Here is a 24871-nt window from a genome sequence, read left to right on the forward strand (position 1 = left end):
TACATTAATACTCTTTGAGGTTTTTGGTGTTTTCATAAAACCCCTTGAGGTTTCAAAAATTACACAAACACTCCATGAAATTTCAAATTGTTTTTACAAAACCCCTTTTCGTTGATTGTTCGTCTAAAAAATGATTATCTCATAAAAGAAAACTTATGCAAATGACAAAATTAACCTCTATGAATGTATGTGCAGTCTAATCTCAAATGCTAACTTTGTCAGTTGGATAATTTTTTTATATATTAAATCATCAATTTTTGGACAAAAAATTAATGGAAGAAAGTTTTGTGAAAAAAATTTAAAACCTCAGAGAGTTCTGTGACAGATATCAGTGTTACCGCACCGAAAACAGCACTAGGTATTGGTGTAAACAACTCTGCAAAATTAACTAATGGTAATAAACTATTTGCTTTGGTTGGAAAGACGAAGGAATTTGTTACAAAAGACTTGGGGACCAGACTAGAAGTCTAGATCTATTATCAATTGTTTCCATGACAAGAGTTAAAAATGTTTGTTTATGACAACTTGCCATAAACCTATTAGTACTGCAATTCATAAATTCAACTTGCCAAGATGTTGATAATGAAGAAAAAAGACACTTGTCTAATGAAATTTTAATCAATAATATATATATAATGTGGGACTGCATATCCGTGTATGAACGATAATATATATATATATATATATATATATATAATGTGGGACTGCATATCTGTGTATGAACGATGTCTTGTATACTTTAAGGTTGAATTAGGTCAGTTCCCAGATTTGATTCAAAAGGCTCTCCTGAATCGATCTTCACGTGACGACCCACGTTGTAGTGTATTGGAATCACGTGGAAATGTACAAATGGCAACATGAAGATTTATATAATTTGGGTGTTTACACGAGATTTATTATTTTTATGGTATTACTTCGATTAGATAAGCTACTTTAATTTATTTGATTTATTATTTTTAAGGTAGATAGATTTTCTGGTTTATTATTTTTAAAGGTATAATCGAATAGCAATTTGATTGAAATCCAATTAGCACTATGAAGAATTAATCAAATAGCAATTTGGGCGTTTGCACGTGGTTTATCATTTTAACGTCTACCGCAAGTTGACTTAATAAACTAATTTTCTTTCGTTGGTGACATATGGTCCGTCTATGAGTGCTTCTAGAAAGGCTAAAAGCGTTTTTTGAGAATAAAAAACGCTTCTATAACAACGTTTGACAGAAAATGTTAGAAGTGCTTTTAGGACATACAAGTACTTCTCTAGGAAGCACTCCTAAGTGCTTTTCTAGGAAGCATTTTGATTTCTTATGAAAATTTCAACTTCTTTATAATAAAAGCGCTTATAAACAAAAGTGATTCCTAAGGAAGCAGTCCCAAATGAGCCTATAGTCTTTGTTGAAAACTATAAGTTCAGCAAGATAATTGTATCTCCAATCAGAAGTGCTTACTAGAAGTTCTTTTCTCTCTTCATATTGCTAGACGTCTCTATATTTTAGTAAGAGTTAGATAGGGAGATCATGGTTAAAATTGAAATTTTTAACTTCTCTAAATTTTAGTTAAGAAGCTCATTTAAGGAGTTCTTTGGAGATGCTTTCTTATACATACGAATGTATTGTACCGTATGTAAACTTGAATTGGATGAGTTCTTAGATTAGGTAAGTTTGCAAACTTGAATTAGATACACATCCTCCTCACATTACGACCCACGTTACCGTTAACTAAGTTGACTCAAATTGAAACAAGCTAATATTTGTTAATTTTTACAATACATCACTAGCAGCAAATCAATTAAGGGTTTGCAGTGTCTACCCAAAAAAAAGGGTCTCAAATTGAAACAAGGTACAATTTTCATTACATCACAAGCAAGCTGGCAACAAGACAATTATATCGGCCATCATCATACGAGTTCGACATTAGTTTCGATTTGATTGTGCAAGCTGCTGTCGTCGTATAACTCTGCACGGCCAAAAGATTCATCATGTTCTCGTCTGACATGAAGAAGTTGAGCGTTTGAAGGTGACCCAAGCAACTCGTCCGTCTCTTTGGGAGATGGAGAAAAATTCAACTTAGCCAGTCCCTTAGCAGCTGAATAATCCCATGCCATAACCTCGAGCTTCATGGCTACTTCTCTCATGGAAGGCCTTTCATTTTGCAACCCTAAACAGCTTTTTGCGAGATCCACCACTTTCTTGGCTGTCTCCAAATTTTCCGCCTTGATTATTTTACCATCAAGAATTTGATCCCAGCGACCCTCTTCCACTGAACGAGCAAATAACTTTGCTAGGCCTCTCTGTCCCTTAGGCTTTTCACCACAAAATGCTTTCTGGCTTGTCAGTAGCTCAACTAGGACCACTCCAAAGCTATAGACGTCATTCTTTGTTGACAACTTTTTTGATTTTTTACTTTCAGGGTCTAAGTATCCGGCTAAACCTCGCAGGGTACCTTGTATATGAGTTTGATCTTGAGGAATCACTTTTGCCTCTCTAAAGTTGGCCAATCTTGCCCTGTAATTCTTATCTAATAGTATTCTTTTCGAATTCACATTTAGATGTACGATTGATATATTCTTGGAAGTAGAGGAGGAGGAGTGCAAGTATTCTAGTGCTGCTGAGATTTCTACTGCTATCTTCATTCGCATTTGGAATGAGAATGTTGATGATCCTTTGCTTTTTCCATGAATATGCTCGTAAAGAGTGCCATTGTTGATGAACTCGCAAACTAGGGTTTCTCCTCCCAGATCTGCACAATAACCTAAGAGCCTCACAATATGTCTGTGTTTAATCTGAGAAAGAATAGTCACTTCGTTAACAAAGATTTTAGAGACAATTCTACTAGGTACATCTAACTTGAACTTCTTTATGGACACCACGCTTTTATCTTGTAGAACTCCTCTGTAAACTATTCCTTTGCTTCCTTTACCGATGATTCTACCGTCATAGAAATAATCTGTCGCCCAAGAAATTTCTCGTGCAGAAAACTTTCTGGGTGCTGACTTTAAAGGTGCATTATTATTTTGTATAGCCAATGTGTGTTGTGATGTTGCAATGCGTTTAAGCAACTCAATTATCTTGCACATACTAAGTATCAAAAGAATTCCAACCAGTATAATAAAGAAGCTTACACAGATACCTGCAAGAGGGGAATACAAACAAACTCACACTCACACACAGATACCTGCTAATCGTATGCAATTAAGTAGCTAACTAGTAAGTGGTACATACCCAATGAAATTTTCAGGGAAGTGTTCATGCTTTTGACGAAACCCATCATGCCGGCCGGCCTTTTGTTTCTGTACCCTTTTCCAGATCCAGAGTAAATTAACCCACCTTCCATTGTTGTAGGGCTTTGAAGCGAAGATCAAAGTTTATCTTTTGGTTAATAATAGGAACGAAGACAAGCCCAAAGATTAGTAACTTTTTCTGGGATATTTATTATTAATTACTAGCCTCTTGGGCAAGGTAATCGATTTTTTAATTTTTTAATTATCCGTATACTTTTGTTAACAGTAATATCATGTCTCTTGGGCAGGGCTCCAATATCTTTAACAACTGCATGTGACTCCATTATCCTATGCCAACACGCGAAACCTCGAACTTTGGATGACTCTATGACTGGTAGCTAGGGCTTCAAGGAGCATCCCAATATTTGATCAGAACATTAAGACAAAACTTAAGTATTGATTTTGTTTTTTGGGTTAACTACTAAAAACCCCCCAAATTGTGGGGTTATTTTTAAATACATACCCATTTTGTAAGACATTTCATCTTCATACTCAAACTTCCAAAAACGCAAACCCCAACTTACCCAGTCAATACCAACTGACCCACACAACTACCCTAGCTGCACAAAAACAACCAACCAAACCACCTCTAACTCTGCTCTCCCACTGCAGCGCACCCATGGACATAGGGAACATGAGAAGCCGCATTGTCTTGGCTGGAAATTCTGGGGGCATATCGTGGTCTATTGGAAATTCTGGGGCCATAGCGTGTCAAAAGTGGGACCTATTTTTTAATGACATGGACTTTTACGCGGACAAAAAATGTCTTACAAGATGAGTATGAGCTTGGAAGTGACCTCATAGTTTGGGGTTTTTTCTATAGTTAACCCTTGTTTGTTTTTTCATAAAATTTACTGACCTTAATTTCTCCTAGCTGCTTGATTGATCACTCCATTCCTTAAATCAATTAAGATTTATTGAGAGAGAGAGAGAGAGAGAGAGAGAGAGAGAGTGAGTGAGTGAGTGAGTGAGTGAGTGAGCGAGCGAGCGAGCGAGTGAGTTGAGTTGAGTTCTATATTTGGTTTCAGTTAATTCAAAGGGTAATTACTCTGCTGGATCTTCATCTGCAATGCAAATATCCAGAATTGTAGAGTAGAAAACCTCTGAATCGTATGTCCTTGAACAATTATCCGCTGTAAAGCATATCCAGAAAACAGGACTTCTGGTCTATTTTTTAGGAAGGAAATAGTCCAGGGGATACAATATTATCCTAATTAAGTTTGAGTTATGGCTAACCTCGAACTAACTTTAGCTATAAAGGAAGAAGAAGACGAAGATGAAGAAACTTCACTTGTGCAGGACTCGGATGAAGAGCAAGTTACTGACAGGTTTCTTCTTGAATTTCTAACGATATTTTCTTTCGTTTTCTCTGTTCACAGCATGAACAGAGTTTCGAAGATTAGTCATGCCATAGCTTCCACGAATGGCTGGATCCTTAATTAACTGTTTGTTTCTAATTTCTTCCATTTGATAGGTGCCCCCCACCTCTTACATTTTCAAATTCAACGACGATCACGTCATCAATGTTGGCAATCCTTTGTTGGGGATGCTTCTTGGCAGTGGAAATTCCTAGAGTTTTTTTTCGTATTACAGGGGTACTAATAGTGACAACTGTTAAACTTATTTGTTATCTTGTAAGGGCAGCAATAGTGATAACTACTGGAGGCATATATTTTCTGTTCCAACGGATAAACTGGAGAAAGATATTTGTCATATCATGTGTGATTTCTGTTATTGTCGACCCATTGTTCCTCTACATTCCTATCATCAACCAGGATCTCAAGTGCATCGACATGGACAAAGCATTGAATAAGACAGCTTTTGCTTTGAGAGCAGTCGCAGATTTCTCTTACTTTGTCGACTTACTTGTTCGACTTAAAATATGTGAGAAACTTTTCCCCTCAAATTTATTAATTTCATTTCAGAAACTACTTCTCATGAAACTTCTTTTTTCTCAACAACAGCGAAGACCATTTGGCAGTCATGCATCCTAATTGACATTTTAGCTCTTCTTCCACTTCCACAGGTAATTAAGAGAATCCTTTTCATATCCTTCTCACACTAACTAATTAATTTAATTTGACTGCTGGTATAACTTAAACATTGTATTTTGTCACTAACAGGTGGTAATTATCCTTTTCTTTTCTAAAGCGAAGGGCTGGAGATCTTTGAACATAGCGATGCTTATGAATTCTCTTGCTATGGTGCAATATGTGCCACGGATTCTTCGAATTTACTTCTCATGTAAGGAACTTAAAGAGAGTTTCAATGAACGTATTGGACTATGGATTAAAAGTGTACTCAATTTCCTTATGTACATCCTTGCTAGTCATGTAAGTTTCAATCTCTTCATCGTAATTTATGTAAAGGTTGATGCATCATTTTTCTTTTCTTTTTTTTCTTTTTTTTTTCTTGATCAAAGCTTAGGTTCTTAAAGGAATCAACCTTACAGGTCCAGCTACCGAAGTATATTTTACAATTCATTCTAATGAACTATAATTTGTCAATTCTTTAGGTACTTGGAGCTTTTTGGTACTTTTTTGCTATTCAAAGAATGAAGACTTGCTGGCAACTTGCATGTCGAACTGAAATTGGATGTGAACCTCATAGTTTTGTTTGTGATGACCTGTTCAGAAATACCACATCTCTAAATGACTTATGTCCAATAAACCCACAAAATGAAACGCTCTTTGATTTTGGTATATTTGTTGACGTCCTTAAATCTGGTATATCCAAGTCAACAAATCATCCACAAAAATTCTCCAATTGTTTCTGGTGGGGCTTGCGAAATTTGAGGTTTGTAAATTTGAAGCTCATTGGTCTTGCATATATTTTGCTATAGCTTATGCTCACAAATAAAATACACTCAACTTTTCTGTTAAAAATTCAACTGCCATTTCAAAACTCTGTTTTTCCCCAGTTTCTAATTCTCTGTCTAGCTTGTGCCCAATGTATACATACCATCTGGTCTGAGTTCTTAATCATGAACACATTGAATTTAAAAGTAGAGATTTTTATCTTATATTTGCGATCCATATTCATATTTTCAGCTCTCTTGGTTCGAACCTCCAGCCCAGTATCACTACATGGGAGAACCTCTTTGCGGCTTTTGTTTCTATTATTGGCCTGCTGCTATTTATATATCTCATTGGAAATTTGCAGGTTGGTGTCAAGTCTTTATATCTAAACTTTTGTTGAATTAGTCTTTATACCTGCTTTTTTAATTAGGAGGGACAAATCACTCATTGCCATTTTTCACTTTGGTCTGAATAATTTACTTGGTCAAAAGGAGGAGAAATGTTTTAGTGTTATAAATATACGGTCACTGTTATGTGGTCATACTAATCCACATGTTACAATATGAATGAATTAGTAAGATTACGTGGCGGTGCGACTGCCACACCGAAAACAAGCTGTGAAGGCTGCTTTTTCAGAAAAATTTCATCTCCTATTGTTCATCATAGCCTAAGGTCCACTCTAATGTTTTCTTTCCTTAGCTGAACAAGCCTAAAACTCTAACTTCTAGGTTCAGTTCATTACCCTCATATAACAACATTATATATACATTATACATTATTAGCTAGTAGTAATTAACGTTACTTATAGATATTAGAATAAATATTCACAAACTGAACGTAGCTACGTTGTTTTGGATTAATAGATGTACATGCAGTTCGACGCTGCAAGAGAAGAGGCACGTAAAGAACGTGTTAATCAAGAGATAAAAACGGAACGGAGGTTGAAAGAGAAAGATAGAGAGATAGCATTCTGGTTATCTGAGAATGTCAACATCCCTCAAAATGAGAAGGATAAGGTAAAGTCACAGATCATGAGAACGGTGAAACACGAACTTGAGGAACTCAGGGGTGGTGACGTGGAGGAGATCCTCTCTATTCTTCCCTCTGAACTTCAAAGCTATCTCAATTCCCATATGATGTGGAAAAAGTTACAGAGAGTAAGTTCCTATGTGATGCATGCTACCTTGCTAAATTAGTTTAATTTTCCTCTCATTATCTTTTCTTAGATGCATATATGTATATATCTATTGAATTAATTTACGCACAGGTTCCAAAGCTCGACTCACTGGACGAACAAGTATTGAAAGCGATCTGGAAGCATTCTAAGACTCTGAAATATGCTGCAAAGACCGATATTATTAAAGAGAATGAACCGATTGATAAGATGTTCTTCATCATAGAAGGAGTTGTAAAGATTGAAAGTAGTAGGACTACTGATCGTTCTTCTGCGCAGCTTAAAGCAGGAGATTTCTTTGGTGAAGAACTTGTAGATTGGGCAACAATTGCTGTATTTCCTAACTTATTACCCTTGTCGACCAGTAGCGCCAAGGCCACCAAAGATGTCAAAGCCCGTGTTCTCCTGGCCAGCGACTTGTGTGATGTAGTCAGTCTTTTCCGGGACCATTTCCGTAAGAGGAAACGCCCCCCAACTGACCTCGTCGGTTTTAACTGCGCATCAGCACCTTCCCCACCTCACCGGACAGTGTCAGGTCTAACTGCCTATAGACCTTGGTAAATCTGCGCCCTACTCTGCACTAATCACGTACTGAACCAGCTCATGTAAATAAATCCTTTTCCTGTTTTTTCTGTTGCATTAATAATGCACCAAAAATTCTACCGTATAACAAGCAGACGATGGATACCATACCTCAAGTTCTGCTTCTGCTGCCATTACTACTGTTGGGGACTTGGAACATGTATTTCACTGTTCTTTTCTAAGTTGTCGACAAAAGCAACATTTTTTTGCAGAAATTAAAGTAGCCTTGTCTACCTAGGTTTATTTAATTTCTTTGCAATGGGTGCATAAGCCCAAAATCGTTTGTCTCCGCTGAAGAAAGTTAAAGTCACGACAATATTTGTTGGCTATATATGATAGCTGAAGCCAACTGGAATTGTTGAGCTGGCAGTGGTTAGTTCAGTTGCTGACCAACGTGTATAGTTAGTTAGTTAGTTTCTAGTATTGTTAGATGGTTAAGCAACAGTTTTAGAAGTTCGTTAAGAGCTTAAGAACAAGTGTATAAATACTCTAAGAAACCTTGTAAGGACTTATAAGGATCACACTATTAGAACTTGAGCGTCTAACCTAAAACTAATTGGCAAGATCTTTTAAACGCTATTGCAAAACTTCCATCCTCCAATGCGGGACACTATCAACATACATGATGCTATTCTCCATTATTATTATTTAGTCAATCAACAATTGCATGTTGCACATGTAATTTCTTGTATATTTCTAGTCACATGATGTAACTAGGACGATGAATGCAGATTACGTTTCCAATCTTATTTGCCTTTTGTCTTCTTTTGTGTACCTAGGATTCGTAAGACGTCTACCAATAGTTTCCTAGTCGCCCACGTTCATTAATGGAAGTCTAAAAAGATATGGTTTTTGACATAATTGCACGATATCAACACTAGAAAATCAAAATCCGGACTCATAGATTTATGACCAAACATTCAAAACATAGTAATTTGACATAGTTTTCGTTAGGAACAAGCCAATCAAGTATCGGCCATCATCATCAGGCTTCGACACTAATTTGGATTTGATTTGGCCCTGCACTGCTGTCGTTTAACTCTGCAGCTGTTATAATCCCACAAGAACCAAAAAATTCATCAAATCCACGTCTAACCTCAAGAAGTTGAGCTTGTGAAGGTGAACCAAGCAAGTTGTCGGTTTTTTTGGGAGATTGAGAAAAATTCAACTTAGCCATTCCCGTAGCAGCTGAATAATGCCATTCCATAAATCGCAACACCTCAAGCTTCGTGGCTACTTCTTTCATGGAAGGCCTTTCGTTTTGTGACCCTAAACAGCGTTTTGCCAGACCAGCAACTTTTTTGGCTGTCTCAAGATTTTCCCCCTTGATTATTTCCCCATCAAGAATTTGATCCAAGCGACTCTCTTCCACCAAGCAAAGAAAGAAGCTTGCAAGGTGTTTGTCTGCCTCAGGCCTCTCTTTACAAAACGCCTTTTGGCTTGTTAGTAGCTCCACTAGGACAACGCCAAAGCTAAAGACGTCATTCTTTTCTGACAACGTGTTTGATTGAATACTTTCAGGGTCTAAGTATCCGGATGAGCCTCGCACGGTACCTTCTACAAGAGTACCTTCAAGAACAAATTTTGCCTCTCTGAAGTAGGCCAATCTTGCCATGTAATTCTCATCCAATAGTATTCTTTTCGAATTCACGTTTAGATGTATGATTGATGAATTGGAAGTGGAGGAGGAGTGCATGTATGCTAGCGCAGCTGCGATTTCTGCTGCTATCTTCATTCGTAACTCGAATGAGAGTGTTGACTATCCTTCGTTTTTTTTCATGAATGTGCTTGTAAAGAGTGTCATTGTTGATGAAATCGTAAACTAAGATTTGTTGTCTCGAATCTATACAGTAACCTAAGAGCCTCACCACATGCCTGTGGTTGATCCGAGAAAGAAAACTTACGTCTTTAACGAACTTGTTACGGGTAGATTCTTTGGACTTGAACTTCTTTACGGCAACCACTCTCTCATATGGTAGAATTCCTTTATACACTTTTCCATGCTCTCCTGTAGCAATGATTCTGCCATCATCGTAATTGGATGTGGCCTCTTCCATTTCTTCTTCAGTAAACTTTCCGGTTGCTAACTTAACAGATCCATTATATTTAACCAGTTCCTTTTCTAATTGCGCATTTGCAAAGTAATCTTTTATCTGTTTTACATACCCTGATTTTTTCAGGGCTATGCAATGTCTCAAAAGCAGTCCAACCAGCAAAACAAAGAAGCTTATACTGAAACCTTCACTTAATTGAAAACCGGTCACAAACATTTGAGGCTTTGTTTTACAATTTATTTATGTGTTGAGTGTGAAGTAGCTAGTGCATATATACGTACCCAGTGAAATTTTCAGAGGAGTCATGTTCTTTGATGTAATTTCCAGGTAAATTTAGGCACGTTCCAATATTGCCGGTTTTGAAGCCTTGCACTGATCAGCGATATCTGGCAAGAACGCAAAATTACAACCCAGTAATCCCACAAAACTAGCTAGAACTGCCACAATAAGCACCTCTTAGTTCCTCCTAAATAGCAAGAGGAATTAATGGTATCCGTTTAATTTATTAATTACTGCTTAATTAGTTATGAGGAAAGAAAAGCATGCTAACCTGAATAGAGACATATGCAGGGAAGAAGACTGGCATGCGTGGCTCATGGCTTCACTGGGAAATGCCTTCTTCTTCTCTCTGTACTTAACTGTCTGCTCCAATGTTTCGTCTATCAGTTATTTCCTTCATATGCAGGGGAACATAGCTCACTTGGTGTAAAATTACAATAATCCACTGCCCTATAAGCCTACTTGGAAATAACATATATCACTAAGCGAAGGATCAATAAGTCTTTCTATTTTTTGGTAAAGAGGAGCAAAATCAAGCGCAAGCAGAAAGATAATTAATGGCTCTAATTAGTTCACATGCCCAGTGAGATTAGTCTTTCTTTATTTTGGCAAAAATTTCTCTGAGACTTGAATATTATTAGAGAAAGACTTGAGACAAGACTAATTATGATTAGAGAAAGACTTGAGACAAGACTTATATAATATTAGAGAAAGACTTAAGAATATTATTAATCACCGCAATTTAAAGATTCATAACTTTTCAATATGAAATCTTCATTTATATTATATTAAGCGTACATGATAAAATATGTAGTCTAATCGCCTACTAGGCCTACAAATGTGTTTACCATACTTCAACTTGAATTGAGTTATTTCCAGATTTGGTCTTAAATTAAGGGGGATTTGGTGCATCTTCATTTGCAAATTCCCGAGCCTTATTCAAACCTGAAGCCCCCGTATTCATGCTCTATTGTAGAAACCCTACTGAGTCCTATTTTGGGTTATATCCTTGAACAAAAACAGGAATTCAGGTCTCTTAGTAAATAAGTTTGAGTTATGGCTAGCCCTGAAGTAACTCTCGTTGTGGAGAACCCAGAAGAGAAAGCTGAAGTAACTTCACTTGGGGAGAGATCCGAAAAAAAAACCTGAAATAATCCACTTGTGGAGAAATCGGAAGAGAAAACTGAAGTAACTTTACTTGTGGAAAACCCGGATGTAGAGCAAGGTATTGCAAGGTTAGTTCTTTAATTTCTCTAAACCATTTTAATTTTTTTCCTACATATATATATATATTTTTTAAATGTCTACAATTTTTTATTTTTTTTTGGTAAATGCACATCATTGATAAATATATATATATATATATATATCGATACTTCGACAATATAGATCGATCGAACAATGAATTTGTATGTTCAGTGGCTGATCAAACTAATCCATGCATGCATAAAAAAATGTGGGTAATCTATTTTCAATGAAACATTGCTTTGTATTGTCTTCCAGAAATTCAGATTCAAATTCAGAAAGCACATCATCAATGATGGAAAGGAGAAAAGAAACAACATATCAAATCCTTTGTGCTGGATGCCGTATAATAGTGGGACTTCTTGTAGCTATTTTTGCTCCTATAACGGGAGCAATAGAGTCGATTTTATTCCTTATGGAATTGCCGTTCTACTGGATTTATCCAAAGTGGAAAAAGATATTTGTAATATCATGTGTTTTTGCTGTTTTACTGGATCCACTGTTCCTCTATATTTCCATCATCAAGGAGGACATGAAGTGCATACAGATGGACAAAAGGTTGAACAAGACGGATTAGCTCTACGATTTGTCACAGATTTGTCTTACTTTGTCGACATTATTTTTCAATGTTATAAATGTGAGAACTTTTCACTTCAGTTGATTATTAATTTCACTTCAGAAACTACTCCAACTTTAAATTCTTATGGAACTTTCTTTTTCCTCCAACAATAGTTCAGACGATTTGGCGTTCATGCGTACTAATTGACATTTTAGTTATTCTTCCACTCCCACAGGTAATCTCTCTCTCTCTCTCTCTCTCTCTCTCTCTCTCTCTCTCTCTATATATATATATATATATATCTATCTTAATTGATTTAATTTTCCTTATGTTAATTTGAATTGACTGCTGGTATTGTCCCCAGGTAGTAATTCTCATTTTCTTTTCTAAAGGTAGGGGATCTTTGAACACAAAGGAGCTTATGAACTCCCTTGCTCTGTTGCAATACGTGCCACGGGTGCTTCAAATTTACTTCTCATGCAAGGAATTTAAAGAGAGTCCATATGCAAATATTAAAGTATGGATTAAAGGTGTACTCAATTTCTTTATGTACATCCTTGCTAGTCATGTAAGTTTTACTCTCATCATAATCTTTATTAATTATTTTTGTTTGATTTATTGGTAACTTATGTTCTTATATAAATGAACCAACTTGATGAATGACGAAAACTCAATACATCATGACGACAATGAAGAAATTTGACAGATTAATTACCATTTTTTTCACCTTTTTTAAGAAATTTCTTTACAGTTCAATTTAATTAACTGACTTGTTGATTCTTCAGGTAATCGGGGTCTTTTGGTACTTGCTACTATTTTGTTATCTATTGGAAATTTGCAGGTTGGTGCTAAAAACTTGTCTTTAAGCTTAATCTCCTCGATAATGAACTGAGCCTTAATTAGCTGTTGTTTTGGATTAATAGACATACATGCAGTCAGACGCTGACGCTGCAAGAGTAGCGGCACGCAAGATTAAATTTGAAAAAAAGTTGGACAATAAAGGAACCGAGATAGGAAAATGGTTATCCAATGTCCTCATCCCTGACAGTGAGAAGGATAATTTAAAGTTGGAGATCATGAAAAAGGTCAAGGAAGAACTTGAGCAAGACAAGTATGCCGACGTGGAGAAGATCCTTTCCATTCTTCCATTGGAACTTCGAACATATATCAATTATAGTATGGTGTGGAAAAAGCTCAAGGCAGTAAGTCTCCAGATTTTATCTTCTTTTTTTCCTTTTCATTGTATAGTTAAATTTAAATGTGTTTAATTAATGTATAGGCGCCAAAGCTTCAGTCTATGGATGAAGAAGTGTTAAAAGCAATGTCCAAGCATTTGACACTTAAGAAATATGTTGCAAATAGCTACATCATAAAAGAGAATGAACCATTGGAATGATGTTGTTGATCGTGGACGGAGTTGTAAAGGTTGAAGGTAGCAGTAGCAGCAATGAAGTTTCTAGTAGGTTGCTTGAAACAGGGCATTTCTATGGAGAAGAACTTCTGGATTGGGTAAAGGTTTCTTTGTTACCCCTTTCGACCAGTGCCGCCGTTCTGGCCGTCAATGATGTGGAAGCCCGCCTTCTCATGGCCAGCGACTTGTGTGCGGTAGCCACTTTTTACTGTGAGCATTTCAGTGAGAGCACTTTCAGCCCCCCACCAGTTGATGTTCGGTTCAACAGCCTAGGTCTTGCTAATGTGCCATATGAATCTACACTACATATTCAAGGGTAGCTGAATCAATGTTTTCAAAGGTGAGGCGTATAGGCAAGGCGTTTTTAGTAGTGCTATGCGAGGCGTAAGCCTTAAAGCATTGAAGCGTAAGCCTTTTGAACATTAATTTATTTTAATAACAAAAATTTATAAATAATACAACACAACTAAATTATAGTACTAATTCGTATTTTTGAAAATTATTTATTCAACATTAAAAAAAAAACTCAATTCATTCATCCCACCCCACTGAGGCAAAAGAGTTTAATAGAAACTTTATAAAACTAGGGAGAAGAGGAACAAAAAAGTGGACAAGAATATCAGGTAAGGGTATATCTTATTCGGCCAGGTTATCCATCAGGTCCAACTTGGGTATAATATTAATGTTGTAGTATATAATATATATAGGTCCGGGTTATAGTTGGGGAGTCAAAACGTGCGTTTAACTTAAAATCAAGAAACCAAAACCTTAAAACGAAGTCGTTTCATTGAAGAAAACCTAAAAAAAAACTTCATCTTCTTCATCGTGCTATAGGCTTACAGAACGCAAAAATAGCGGCGCCGTTCTACCTCGCTCCGTCTCATCACGCCTTGATGCGCCTCACTCCGCTAAACATGCAGCAAGCTAAACAGACGAACGCTTGAGGCGATTTTCATTCGCCTCGCTCCGACGTGCGCATTGGGGCGCGATTAGGCATGCCTTTGAAAACACTGAGCTGAATAACAACATTTTTGGGATCATTTCTTAAAAATTACTTATGAGCATAGGCGCTTTTATTAGTACATGATTATGTGCTTCATGAAAGAATAGTTAGCATGTGCTTCTCCAAAAGCACTTTTAAATTTTCTGCAAAAAAGCTTTCAAATTTTGTTTTTGACTGTCTAAAAGCATTTTTAGGCATTTCAAAAGCAGTTATAAACAAATCATATATAAAGGATTTGAACTTTCATAATAAAAGGTGTATATATGCAGAATTACACATTTAACAGTTATATTGTCTAGTTGTTGACCAAAATATATATTCTACAGTTTTATATTGAATTTATTTTATAAAAATCCAAATAGCTTTTCTATATTGAAAAATCATGTTGATGTTGTTCAAATGGCAAGTTGTGTTTAGCCTTTCTTCCGTTGTTATTTTCAAGCTGTACGTCACTGACTCACTGTGTTGGCCCGGTATAATATTATCTTCCACATCTGAATCCTGATAGGACTAATAATTGGCTGGTTTGACATAGCAATGGTCCAGTGGATAAGACAATAAAGGACGGTGAGTCGTATAGTATTCCAAACATGTTACTATTGTAATTGTTCTGACAGCACTTCATTTTGGGGAAAAACTTGTATATCACGAAAATAACATCATATGTTATATCACGTTTCATTATATGTGATAATTTTTTCACATAATATAACGTGATTGATTACATATAACAAAACAGTGTTATTCATATGATATACAAGTTCTTTTCCATCTTTAGATCAATATTTGAGTAATTGTCCAAAATAATGTAGTAAAATTGATTTCAAAATGAAAGCCTAGAAGTTTGTTTTGTGCTTCTAGGATGCCTTGATATTCATATCTCTCATCCGCCAGTTAGGAGTTTTAATTGAAAGTCTATAAAGGGCAGCACTAGCTATCAGTTTTCTCTCAAATCTTCTCTTTTGGATCTCTTTTTTCCTCATGACATGTGTCATTTTCTTTATACTTAAAACAATATAATTAATATATCAAATAAACTAACATTTTATCTTCCAAATTTACCCTTATTAAATATATTACCCTTCCAAGTCTACCCTTATATTAGGGCACCAATTCATTTTTCCTTTTCTTCTGTCGGATATGTATACATTTTTTTTTTTTTAAACGAAATCGTCAGAATGTATACATTACGATAATGGCAGAGCACCAATTCCAAGCCCAGTATTAAAAAGTTGTTTTTTAATTAATTATGACAAAACTTTCCACCCACCCACCGAGTTTCTTTCTCCACCCTGTAAAAAGACTCCTAGTTCCTGTTATTAGTTGATAGTACCATGCATACAATTGGACAAATATTTGTTGCCAAAAAACACAGAAAGGAATTCTTTTATCGATAATTCTCTTCAAGAGGATGCTTTTGCATAGATAGGGGGCCGGGCCTAAATTAAAACCAAACCCTTCTTTGTTTGAGCTTCTCCAACGCACACAGACCGGAAGATCTCAGTCGTAACCGGAAAAGTCGGAATTATGTCCAACTCCGAAATAGCTTTAGTTGTGGAGAACACGGAAGAGAAAGCCGCTGCACGGTTTGGTTTCTTCAACTTCAAACACTAGACTTATATCTGTGGTATCTGCTCAAAATAATACATTAATACATAGTAAAAATAAATTAATTGAAGCAAGTTTGTTTGTTGTCTTTTGTTTTCTCCAGTAATCGTGATTCAAACTCAGAGGCTACAGTGGAAATTTCAAGCATGAAAAATGAAGATGGATCGAGTAGAAAATTGTCACCACCCAAAGAGGAAAGTCATGATCCTCAGGAGTCTTTCTTTCAAAAGTGGAAGAAGATATTTGTAGCATCATGTGTGTTTGCTCTTCTGCTGGATCCGTTGTTTCTCTACGTTCCTATGCTCAAGGATGATGTCAAGTGCCTGCAATCAGACAGAAACTTGAAGATAGCAGCTCTTCTTTTAAGATCATTCACTGATCTTTTCTATATATTTGACATTATTTTTCAAATCTATAGATCTGATTACTTTGTAGGTTTAATGAATGAATATCGTGGGAGACAGTACTTCAACTACTCAAAAATAAAATTTTGTTGCGAGTATGTTGTGCCAAGAATAGCTAAGACAATCTGGGGGTCATATCATATCTTAATTGATATTTTGGCTATTCTTCCGCTTCCTCAGGTAAGAGAAGGCCTTTGTTTTTTTTTTTTTTTGGAAGGAAGAGAAAGCCTTTGTTATAAATGCGTAATTTTCAATTTACCATGTGCTTGGCACGTGACATTTTTGACAGAAAATTAGATGGAGTTTAAAATTCTACTGTAAAGAGTAAATTGGCTATTTTCAAAAAATTGATGTCTTTAATTTACCGAAAAATCATTATCTTAGTTAATGATTCAATACTTTAGTCGTGATAATTAGATTTTAACTATTTGTATTATTAATGTATGTTGTCCAGGTAGCAATTCTCATTTTCTTTTCAGAAATGAGGGACTTGAGATCTTTGAACACAATAAGGATGGTTATTATGAATCTTTTTGTTTTGTTGCAATATGTGCCACGAATTCTTCGCGTCTACTTATCATGTAAAGAACTTAAAAGGACTCCAAAAAAAGAGACTGGAGAGACTGCCAAATGGGTTAAAGGTGTCTTGAATTTCTTTATGTACATCATCGCTAGTCATGTAAGTTTCAATATTTTGACGTAGTTTATTTTAATTTCTTAATAACACTTGCTTGCTTGATTTAGATAAATAAAATGCTTACGTGGTATTTTTTGGTTGGATTCCTTTGCTAAAAGTCTTAAATCAATATTAATCAACCTTTATGAAGGGTAAATATAATGAACAATGGGGCAATAAAGTAGGCACATACTACATATTCTTGACTTATATTTTGCAAAAACAAGAATGTTTCATAAAATTAAGTTCTTTCAAGTTAGTGTATGTTTTCTTCCTTTCTTTTTGTTACGGGGGAGGATTCAAACTCTAGTCTTAGGCGTAAATATTATCTACCACTATGGCGTAGAAACCTTTCCAATTCTTAGTCTATGTTTAAAGATGAAGATAAGTTGAGCAAGTAAAGATCACATGTTAATTTGACAACATTTATTCATTATTTTTTTATTATTATTTTTTTAACTTGTAAACGTTATTTAAGTTCGTTGCTCAAGTTTAATTTTTTTTCTTTATATTTTGTAATTCTAATTAATTAACTTGATATTCTTTAGATATTTGGTGCCATATGGTACTTTTTGGCTATTCAAAAAATGGCCACTTGTTGGCAAGATGCATGTCGAAAAGCAAATGGATGTAACACTAGTAACTTTGGATGTCATGACCATCACACATTCAGAAATATAACATTTCTAAATGATTTGTGCCCGATAAGTCTGGTGAATACAACGCTCTTCGATTTTGGTATATATATTACAATCCTTCAATCTGGTATACCGGGGTCAACAAATTATTTTGAGAAGTTCTCCAAGTGCTTTTGGTGGGGCCTGCAAAATTTGAGGTTTGTATATTTTTATGTGTTGTTCGTTTGGTCGGAGATTGATTTGCTTATTTTTATGTGTTGTTTGTTTGGTCGGAGATTGATTTGGCAAATGACTATTTGCTTTAGAGGCATTTAGTCTCCGCTTACTTTATTGGAGAAGGTTCTTGAATTTAAATCTCAAGGATGATAAAATTTGTTGAATGAAAAGCAAAATTTCAATTTTGTATTTAATATATATATATTTCATAATGTCAATTCTGCAGTTCTTTTGGTTCAAACCTTGCGCCTAGTATCAATGGATGGGAAACCCTCTTCGCGGCTTGTACTTCTATTATTGGCTTGCTTTTATTCTTATATCTCATTGGAAATTTGCAGGTTAGGCATACATGGAATTCTTTGCGGCTAAATTTATTTTGATAACTAATTCCTAGCTAATGACTGAGCTGCTTGTTGTGGCATATATAGGCATACATGCAGTTTGATACCACAAGAATAGAGGCCCATAGACACAAGATGAAAGTGAAACGGAAGATGAAAGAGAAAGGTCAAGAGATAGAGCAGTGGTTATTGGGCATCCCCGAAAGGTTGAATAAGGATATTAAATTGCAGATCATGGACAAGGTTCGACAAGAACTTGAAGAAGACAGGGATCCTGATTTGGACTCTATCCTCTCTATTTTTCCCTCGGATCTTCGAATCCAAATTGAAAGTTATATGCCTATCACTAGGTTGAAGCAAGTAAGTTCCTCCAGATCCATGACTCTAATTAGTTAGTAGCCTATAATCTCACAACTTCAATTCTTCTGAACTAATTAATGGGGTTTTACCATAAAAGGACAAATAGGAAGACAAAATATTAAAATAGTCCAACCCTTCCAAAATTAGACAAACTGGTCAAGTCAATATCACTGTCGAACAGTAGCTGGACCAGTTTATCCAATTTTGGAAGGACTAGACTATGTTAACATTTTATCTTCTAAGAATGACATTTTTAACATTTGCTAAAATAATTCTCATTCATATCCTAGAGCTCTTTTTTTAAGGGGGACTGATAATTATGTAGAAGATTTTTAATTTCTCTCCTTAGTAATATATTTATTAATTAATTCTAAGGTGCCAATATTTCAACACATGGATGAAAGTGTGTTGAAAGCAATCTGTCGGTATCTTGAGCCAAAGAAGTACACTAAAAACGATATCATTACTCAAGAGGGTGAACCACTTAAAATGATGCTCTACATTGTGGACGGATTTGTAAACATTGAAGAGAGAGATGGTTCTAATAACTTGCAACGAGGTGCAGAAGAAGTATATGGAGAAGAACTTCTAAGTTGGCCATTGTCGAACTCATTTCCCGTGGTATCACCGTCAGCAACGTTGTCTGCTACGGCAGTAGGTGATGTTGCAGCCCTTGCTCTCACGGATAGCAACTTAAAGAATGTGGTCTTTGAATTCGGAAGGCAATATTTCTTTGGGATGATTACATGTCAAAATTTTAGTGCAAAAGTAGTTGAAAAGGCAACAAACACTTACAATGTAAGAAAAATCATCAGAAAAGGAAGCTCTACAAGCGTTTACAAAGGGGTGCTACCAGATAAAACAGTGGTTGAGGTAAAGACATACAGAGTAAATTGTTCCTATGATGATTATCCATATTTGGTTAAACTGGTGGCTGTTGCTTCTCGTACCAACCACATAAATTTGGTGAGGCTCTTGGGTTGTTGTTTGGAAAAAAAAACAATTGCACTGGTTTCTGAGTACATTCCGAATGGCACTCTTTTTGAACACATTCATGGAAAAGAAGGCAAAGCATCATCACCACTTTCATTGGAGTTACGAATGAAGATAGCATCAGAAACTGCAGGAGCCCTAGCTTACTTACGCTCATTAACTACCACGCCAATCTTACCCTCTTTTGTGTCGACAAGTAGTATACTTTTGGATGATAATTGCACTGCAAAGTTGTGCAGCTTTGGACTTAGATTTGTGCCCAATGATAGCCGGTATTCATTGTCATCTATAAGGCAAGGAGGCTTCGACCCTGAATCAAAGACACTACTAGAAAAGCTTGACGTCTATGGCATTGGAGTTGTCCTAGCAGAGCTACTAACCGGTCTGAATGCAATTTCTTCAATCGGGAAGCGTGACTTGGAGAAGCTGAAAATCTTATTTCTAATTCTAGTGGAAGAGGATCGCTTGAATGAAATTCTCGATGATAAAATAATAGTGAAGGAAGGAGATTTTGAGACAGCCAAAAAAGTGGCCCATCTGGCAACAAGATGTTTAAGGTATGAGAAGGAGGAAATGCCTTCCATGAAAGAAGTAGTCGCGGAGCTTGAGGGAATAATGCGCAATCTTAGGGCAGAGCAAGGTGGAGAAGCTAGCTTCTCTTGATCTCCCAAAAGCGACCAACCACTTTGAAACCAAAAAGGAAAAAAGAAGGTAAAGGTACATTTGTTAGTTGTAGATGACTAACATATGTTTGTCGCCTACTTGCAACAACATTGGTCTGTAAATCAAACTAATCTCCGGTATTTTTAAGAATTTTGAATGTTTGACTATTTGAGACATTATCTTTGTGTATATATATTATATTATATTAAGTGTTTTCTATGAACATTCCAACTGAAAATAGGTCCATCACGTGGGTGCTGGGCTTTCTCGTGGGGCTCGCTTGGGTTTTGTGTTTTTTTCTTCAATGGGCTTGAAACTTAGGTGCCCCAAAACAGGTCCATTGGACATGGTTTTTAGGCTTCAGTGTATAAGTGCCATGTCCGAGATGGTTGTTGAGGTCAATAAATTGTTTTTTTTTAAATGTCGCCAGATCAATTTCCAAAATAATGAAATAAAATTCGTAACCGAAAAAAAAAATTGAAGTAAAATTGTTTTTAAAATGAACGTCAAGAAATTTGTTTGAATTTTCAAATGCAATTGCAATTATGAAGTTTTAGTCAAATAACAATTGGCATGCTACGTATGAGGTTTTTTTTTTTTTTGGGGAGTCATTGTTGAGGTCTTACTTAATTACAAATTTTCTGGTCTTTCGTTTGTGTTTTTAGGATCACTATTGGGAAGCTAATGGGGTCTAACTTAGTGAGAAATGACCTTAATCTGCAGATAAGATGTCTTAGATTTAAACTTCCATGGCATCTTGGTTGTGTGTATGAGACACTTTTCTCCTATATAATTTAGGCTATCGCTTATACTAAAAAAAGAATTACTAATGGGAAGAGTTTTTAAACTTAACTTGATAATAAACTAATTTGCTTTGGTCAGTAACGACTAGGTCAATTGTCAAATAAAAGGCGCCACCAATTTTGCATATTAATTTGTTATTTCTTCTCCAGTAATCGTTATGATACAAATTCGGAGGCTAGAATCCAAAACTCATCAATCATGAAAGACGAACATGGATCAAGTAGAAAATGGTCATGAATACAGGAAATTCATGATCCTCCCCAAGGAGTCTTTCCTTCAAGTGTGGAAGAAGATATTTGTAGCATCATGTTTGTTTGCGGTCGTACTGGATCCATTGTTTCTCTACGTTCCTATGATGAAGAATGATGTCAAGTGCCTGCAATCTGACAGAAACTTGAAGATAGCCGCTCTTCTTTTAAGATCATTCACTGATCTTTTCTACATTTTGGACAGAATCTTTTGTGCCAACAATAGCTAAGACAATCGCGGGGGGTTTGGTCTTATATTACGTACACTAGGCAATTATGAAATGGGATATAACATATGAAATTAAGATACAAGGCTTTGGAGAAATTTAATTAAGACGCCCAAACGAGAATAAGCAATTAATTTTTTTCGTTTTTGACATATCCTTTCAATTTAAATTTGAATAGCTGTGGAGCTTGAGGGTATATTGCACAATTTTATGGCAGTGGCAGAGCATCAAGGGGGAGAACCTAGTTTCTCTTGATCTCCCAAAACAGACCAACCACTTCACCACATTTAAATGTATGTGTGTATTAGTGTTGTTTCACCTCTGCACATTTGATGACTTGTGTTAGTTTCTGTTTATATTTGTGCTTATAGTTTTTTCTATGCGTACATATCATGTGAAATCATGTTGATGATGTTCAAATGGCAAGTTGTTTTTAGCTTTTCTCTGTATATAATTTATTTTCAAGCTGCATGTCACTATGTTGGACCGGTACAATATATCTGATAGGACAAAACTAGCTTTTATAATTATTGGCTGGTCTGAGATAAAGCTTTGGAATGAATGGCCCTTATAATTCTACCACCTTCAGTTTCAGCCTTGTCCAAATTCCCCCTCTTTCTTACTTCCCCCTGTAGAAAGTTTTAATTAAATAGCAATTTGCGTGTTACACGTGAGCTCTATTCTTTTTGGTTTTTTAATGGTCTTTTTGTTACACGTCAGCAACCAGAAGATTATATATGCCCGGAATCTTTGATTTTTTCTCTAATGGTCATTTTAGCCAGAATTATTGTTCACAGTGAAGTCGCCCCTGATTCCCTACACTATAGTAGGAGGGAAGACCGAAAAAGGATTCGGGGATAAGGTTGATCGTATGTCAACACTAAGTCACAGATTATTTTATATAGCAAATAATTGTTGATCTAGACTCTAGTAAGGAGTTCATCGCATCTACTTATCATTTAAGGAATTTAAAAGGACTCCTAAAGGAGAGACTAGAAAGATTGCCATATGAGTTAAATATTTTCTGAATTTCTTTATGTACTTCCTCGCCAGTCATGTAAGTAGCAATATTTAATCTTGATGAATGACATTATTTGGTAAAAGACTAGGTTCTTAACTCAATCAGCCTTGATGAATGGCAAATGTACATGGAGCAAAATGATCCATATTACGATAGAGTAGGCATATACTAAATATTCTTGAGTTGTGTTTTTGAAAAACAAAAAATGAAATATTCTTCGTGTTTTCATCATCATCTCTAAGTCTAATCTAATTATTTAACTTGTTATTATTTAGATATTTGGAGCTACATGGTATTTTTTTGCTATTCAACCAATTGCCATTTGCTGTCATAATGCATGTCGAAAAGAAAATGGATGTGGAAATAGTACTTTTGGCTGTAATGAGCATCACACATTCAGAAATATCAAATTCACAAATTTCTTAATGATTTTTCCCCTGTTTGATTTTGGTATATATAGTACAATCCTTCAATCTGGTATACCCATCTGGCAACAAGATGTTTAAGGTCTGAAGAGGAGGAAATGCCTTCCATGAAAGAAGTAGTTCTTGTGAAGCTTTGGGGGATTGAGCAAATTTATGGCAGAGTATCAAAGTGGAGAAGCTAGTTTCTCTTGATCAAACCACCTTGTTAACCAGAAAAACAAAAAACAAGGTACGTACATTTGTTAGTTAAAGACGACTAGCTATATACAGTAATTGCCTTTTCATGGTTGCATCAGATTCTTATGAACTGCATAACCACCAAGGATTTAATTCACATAATACTCGAAAATTCACTACTCCAACCAAGGATTTAATTCAAAGGACTTTCATAAATTAGAGGCAGACCAAAAGTCAAGGAAGGATCTCATGATCATAAACTTGTAACAGCAAGCTCATGATTATTTGCAAAACTGTTTATAAGATGAAAAAAAAAAAGTGTTTAAAATTTCAGTGAAATGAATTGGTGGTGTGAAATTTGAGTGAAATAAGTTGGGTATTTATAGGAAAAAAGTGTCTAAAATTTTAAAAAATTAAAATTAAAAAAGGAGCCGTTGATTTGCAAAACAAACAAAAGAGCTTTCTTCATGGCCGTTGATATCAATAACAATAACAGCTAGGCGTGGACACAATCTGGATTAAATCAGTGGAATAAATAAACCCATGCTCATGTCCTTTATGGGTGATAATGATATTGTGCTTCTCATCTAAGCATGGGTGACAATGATATTGTGCTTCTCATCTAAGTCTTCGATATTCTTTCTTTAATATAAGTAATAGTCTAAATTATAATAGAGAAAGATTTCTCACACACATATAACTGATGTTTTAGAGATTCAAACCTCAAATTTATGATTTGTAAGTCAATGCTCTTTTAACTAGGCAAGATTCCATTAACAAGTCCTCAGCATTTAAAATTTAAAAATAAAAAATAAAAAATGAACGCAATAAAAACAAAGGAAATAAATAAATAATTAAATCCAATTATGCACATCAAATGGGGTCGTAGTGTCAACAAAGTAGTCGTCATTTTATTACTTGCTTTTTACCATCAAATAATAGAGATGACCGGATGTTGACTCATGAGCCCATCCCGACCCGTGCCAGTCTTTCTAACAGGCTTTCATTTTCAAGCCTCAATTATTTTAAAGCTGTATGTCACTATATTAAATTGGGAGATTCGCTATACCCAAAGCCCAAATTATTAATAAATAAAATAAAATAAAAACATATAAGAAATAAATTTTTTAAACACACCAAAATTCATTTACAATATAATAAAAAGGCTTTTAACTTCTTTTAAATTACAAAACTATCATTGATTTCTTAAAATAAATTCAATCCCAAAACTTCATAAAAAAGCCCAAAACACTTAATAGAGCATCGAAGTAATTTAATAATCAAAATTAAATTTAATATGATCATCTGTCATTTTTTGGATTTGTTTATAGAAATAAAATAGTGTAGAGTTTATTTATAGTTTTAGTGCTAAAATTTAATATATGACTAAATATATCTAAAAGTAATATTTTTGGCAGTTTTCTCAAATGGGGCTGTAGATGTCAACAAAAGTAGTCTTCATATTATTACTTTGCTTTAAAGAAAATATATAAATAAATAAAGGTAAAGCATTTGTCTACCGTGTGCATGGAATTTTCCATCAAATAATAGAGACGATCGGAGGTTGACTCTAAACAGTCATTCATGCATGAATATCGTCGTAGAAATTATCGCTCGAAAAAAAGTTACTGGAGGAAATTTTTTGTGCCAACAATAATTAAGACAATGTGGGGGTCATACAGTAT

At 35.3% G+C, this 24871-nt stretch overlaps 3 protein-coding genes and 1 pseudogene across 4 annotated transcripts; 2 read left to right on the forward strand and 2 right to left on the reverse strand.

Annotated features, from left to right (window-relative positions):
- Nucleotides 1–1897: 1897 nt before the first annotated feature.
- Nucleotides 1898–3333, reverse strand: LOC103332509 (wall-associated receptor kinase 1-like). Its single transcript, XM_008235249.2, has 2 exons — nucleotides 3222–3333; nucleotides 1898–3129 (listed from the first exon to the last, which is right to left on the reverse strand). Exons 1-2 carry the CDS (start codon nucleotides 3331–3333, stop codon nucleotides 1898–1900), a joined length of 1344 nt encoding a protein of 447 aa, XP_008233471.2.
- An 884-nt stretch (nucleotides 3334–4217) lies between these two features.
- Nucleotides 4218–7950, forward strand: LOC107881167 (cyclic nucleotide-gated ion channel 1-like). The gene is made up of 8 exons (XM_089052624.1): nucleotides 4218–4608; nucleotides 4755–5164; nucleotides 5245–5306; nucleotides 5404–5613; nucleotides 5796–6076; nucleotides 6331–6442; nucleotides 6942–7235; nucleotides 7346–7950. Exons 1-8 carry the CDS (start codon nucleotides 4508–4510, stop codon nucleotides 7811–7813), a joined length of 1938 nt encoding a protein of 645 aa, XP_088908750.1. The 5' UTR covers nucleotides 4218–4507; the 3' UTR covers nucleotides 7814–7950.
- A 762-nt stretch (nucleotides 7951–8712) lies between these two features.
- Nucleotides 8713–10199, reverse strand: LOC103332550 (wall-associated receptor kinase 3-like; annotated as a pseudogene). Its single transcript, XR_016127057.1, has 2 exons — nucleotides 10170–10199; nucleotides 8713–10073 (listed from the first exon to the last, which is right to left on the reverse strand). The product of XR_016127057.1 is annotated as a wall-associated receptor kinase 3-like (transcript).
- A 5569-nt stretch (nucleotides 10200–15768) lies between these two features.
- On the forward strand, nucleotides 15769–20453 carry LOC103332551 (cyclic nucleotide-gated ion channel 1-like). The gene is made up of 7 exons (XM_089052623.1): nucleotides 15769–15971; nucleotides 16097–16577; nucleotides 16852–17076; nucleotides 17622–17908; nucleotides 18154–18265; nucleotides 18356–18628; nucleotides 19004–20453. Exons 1-7 carry the CDS (start codon nucleotides 15913–15915, stop codon nucleotides 20282–20284), a joined length of 2718 nt encoding a protein of 905 aa, XP_088908749.1. The 5' UTR covers nucleotides 15769–15912; the 3' UTR covers nucleotides 20285–20453.
- Nucleotides 20454–24871: the final 4418 nt, after the last annotated feature.

Source organism: Prunus mume, linkage group LG5, assembly GCF_029339155.1.
Source record: "Prunus mume cultivar Tortuosa linkage group LG5, ASM2933915v1, whole genome shotgun sequence".
In the NCBI taxonomy this organism is placed as follows: domain Eukaryota; kingdom Viridiplantae; phylum Streptophyta; class Magnoliopsida; order Rosales; family Rosaceae; genus Prunus; species Prunus mume.

Coding starts and splice junctions, on each gene's coding strand:
- LOC103332509 (XM_008235249.2), bottom strand. CDS start 3,333: ATGGAAGGTGGGTTAATTTACTCTGGATCTGGAAAAGGGTACAGAAAC. Junction 3,130..3,221: donor TTCCCTGAAAATTTCATTGG/GTATGTACCACT, acceptor CCCCTCTTGCAG/GTATCTGTGTAAGCTTCTTT.
- LOC107881167 (XM_089052624.1), top strand. CDS start 4,508: ATGGCTAACCTCGAACTAACTTTAGCTATAAAGGAAGAAGAAGACGAA. Junction 6,443..6,941: donor ATCTCATTGGAAATTTGCAG/GTTGGTGTCAAG, acceptor TTGGATTAATAG/ATGTACATGCAGTTCGACGC. Junction 7,236..7,345: donor TGTGGAAAAAGTTACAGAGA/GTAAGTTCCTAT, acceptor ATTTACGCACAG/GTTCCAAAGCTCGACTCACT.
- LOC103332551 (XM_089052623.1), top strand. CDS start 15,913: ATGTCCAACTCCGAAATAGCTTTAGTTGTGGAGAACACGGAAGAGAAA. Junction 16,578..16,851: donor CTATTCTTCCGCTTCCTCAG/GTAAGAGAAGGC, acceptor TATGTTGTCCAG/GTAGCAATTCTCATTTTCTT. Junction 17,909..18,153: donor TGGGGCCTGCAAAATTTGAG/GTTTGTATATTT, acceptor TCAATTCTGCAG/TTCTTTTGGTTCAAACCTTG.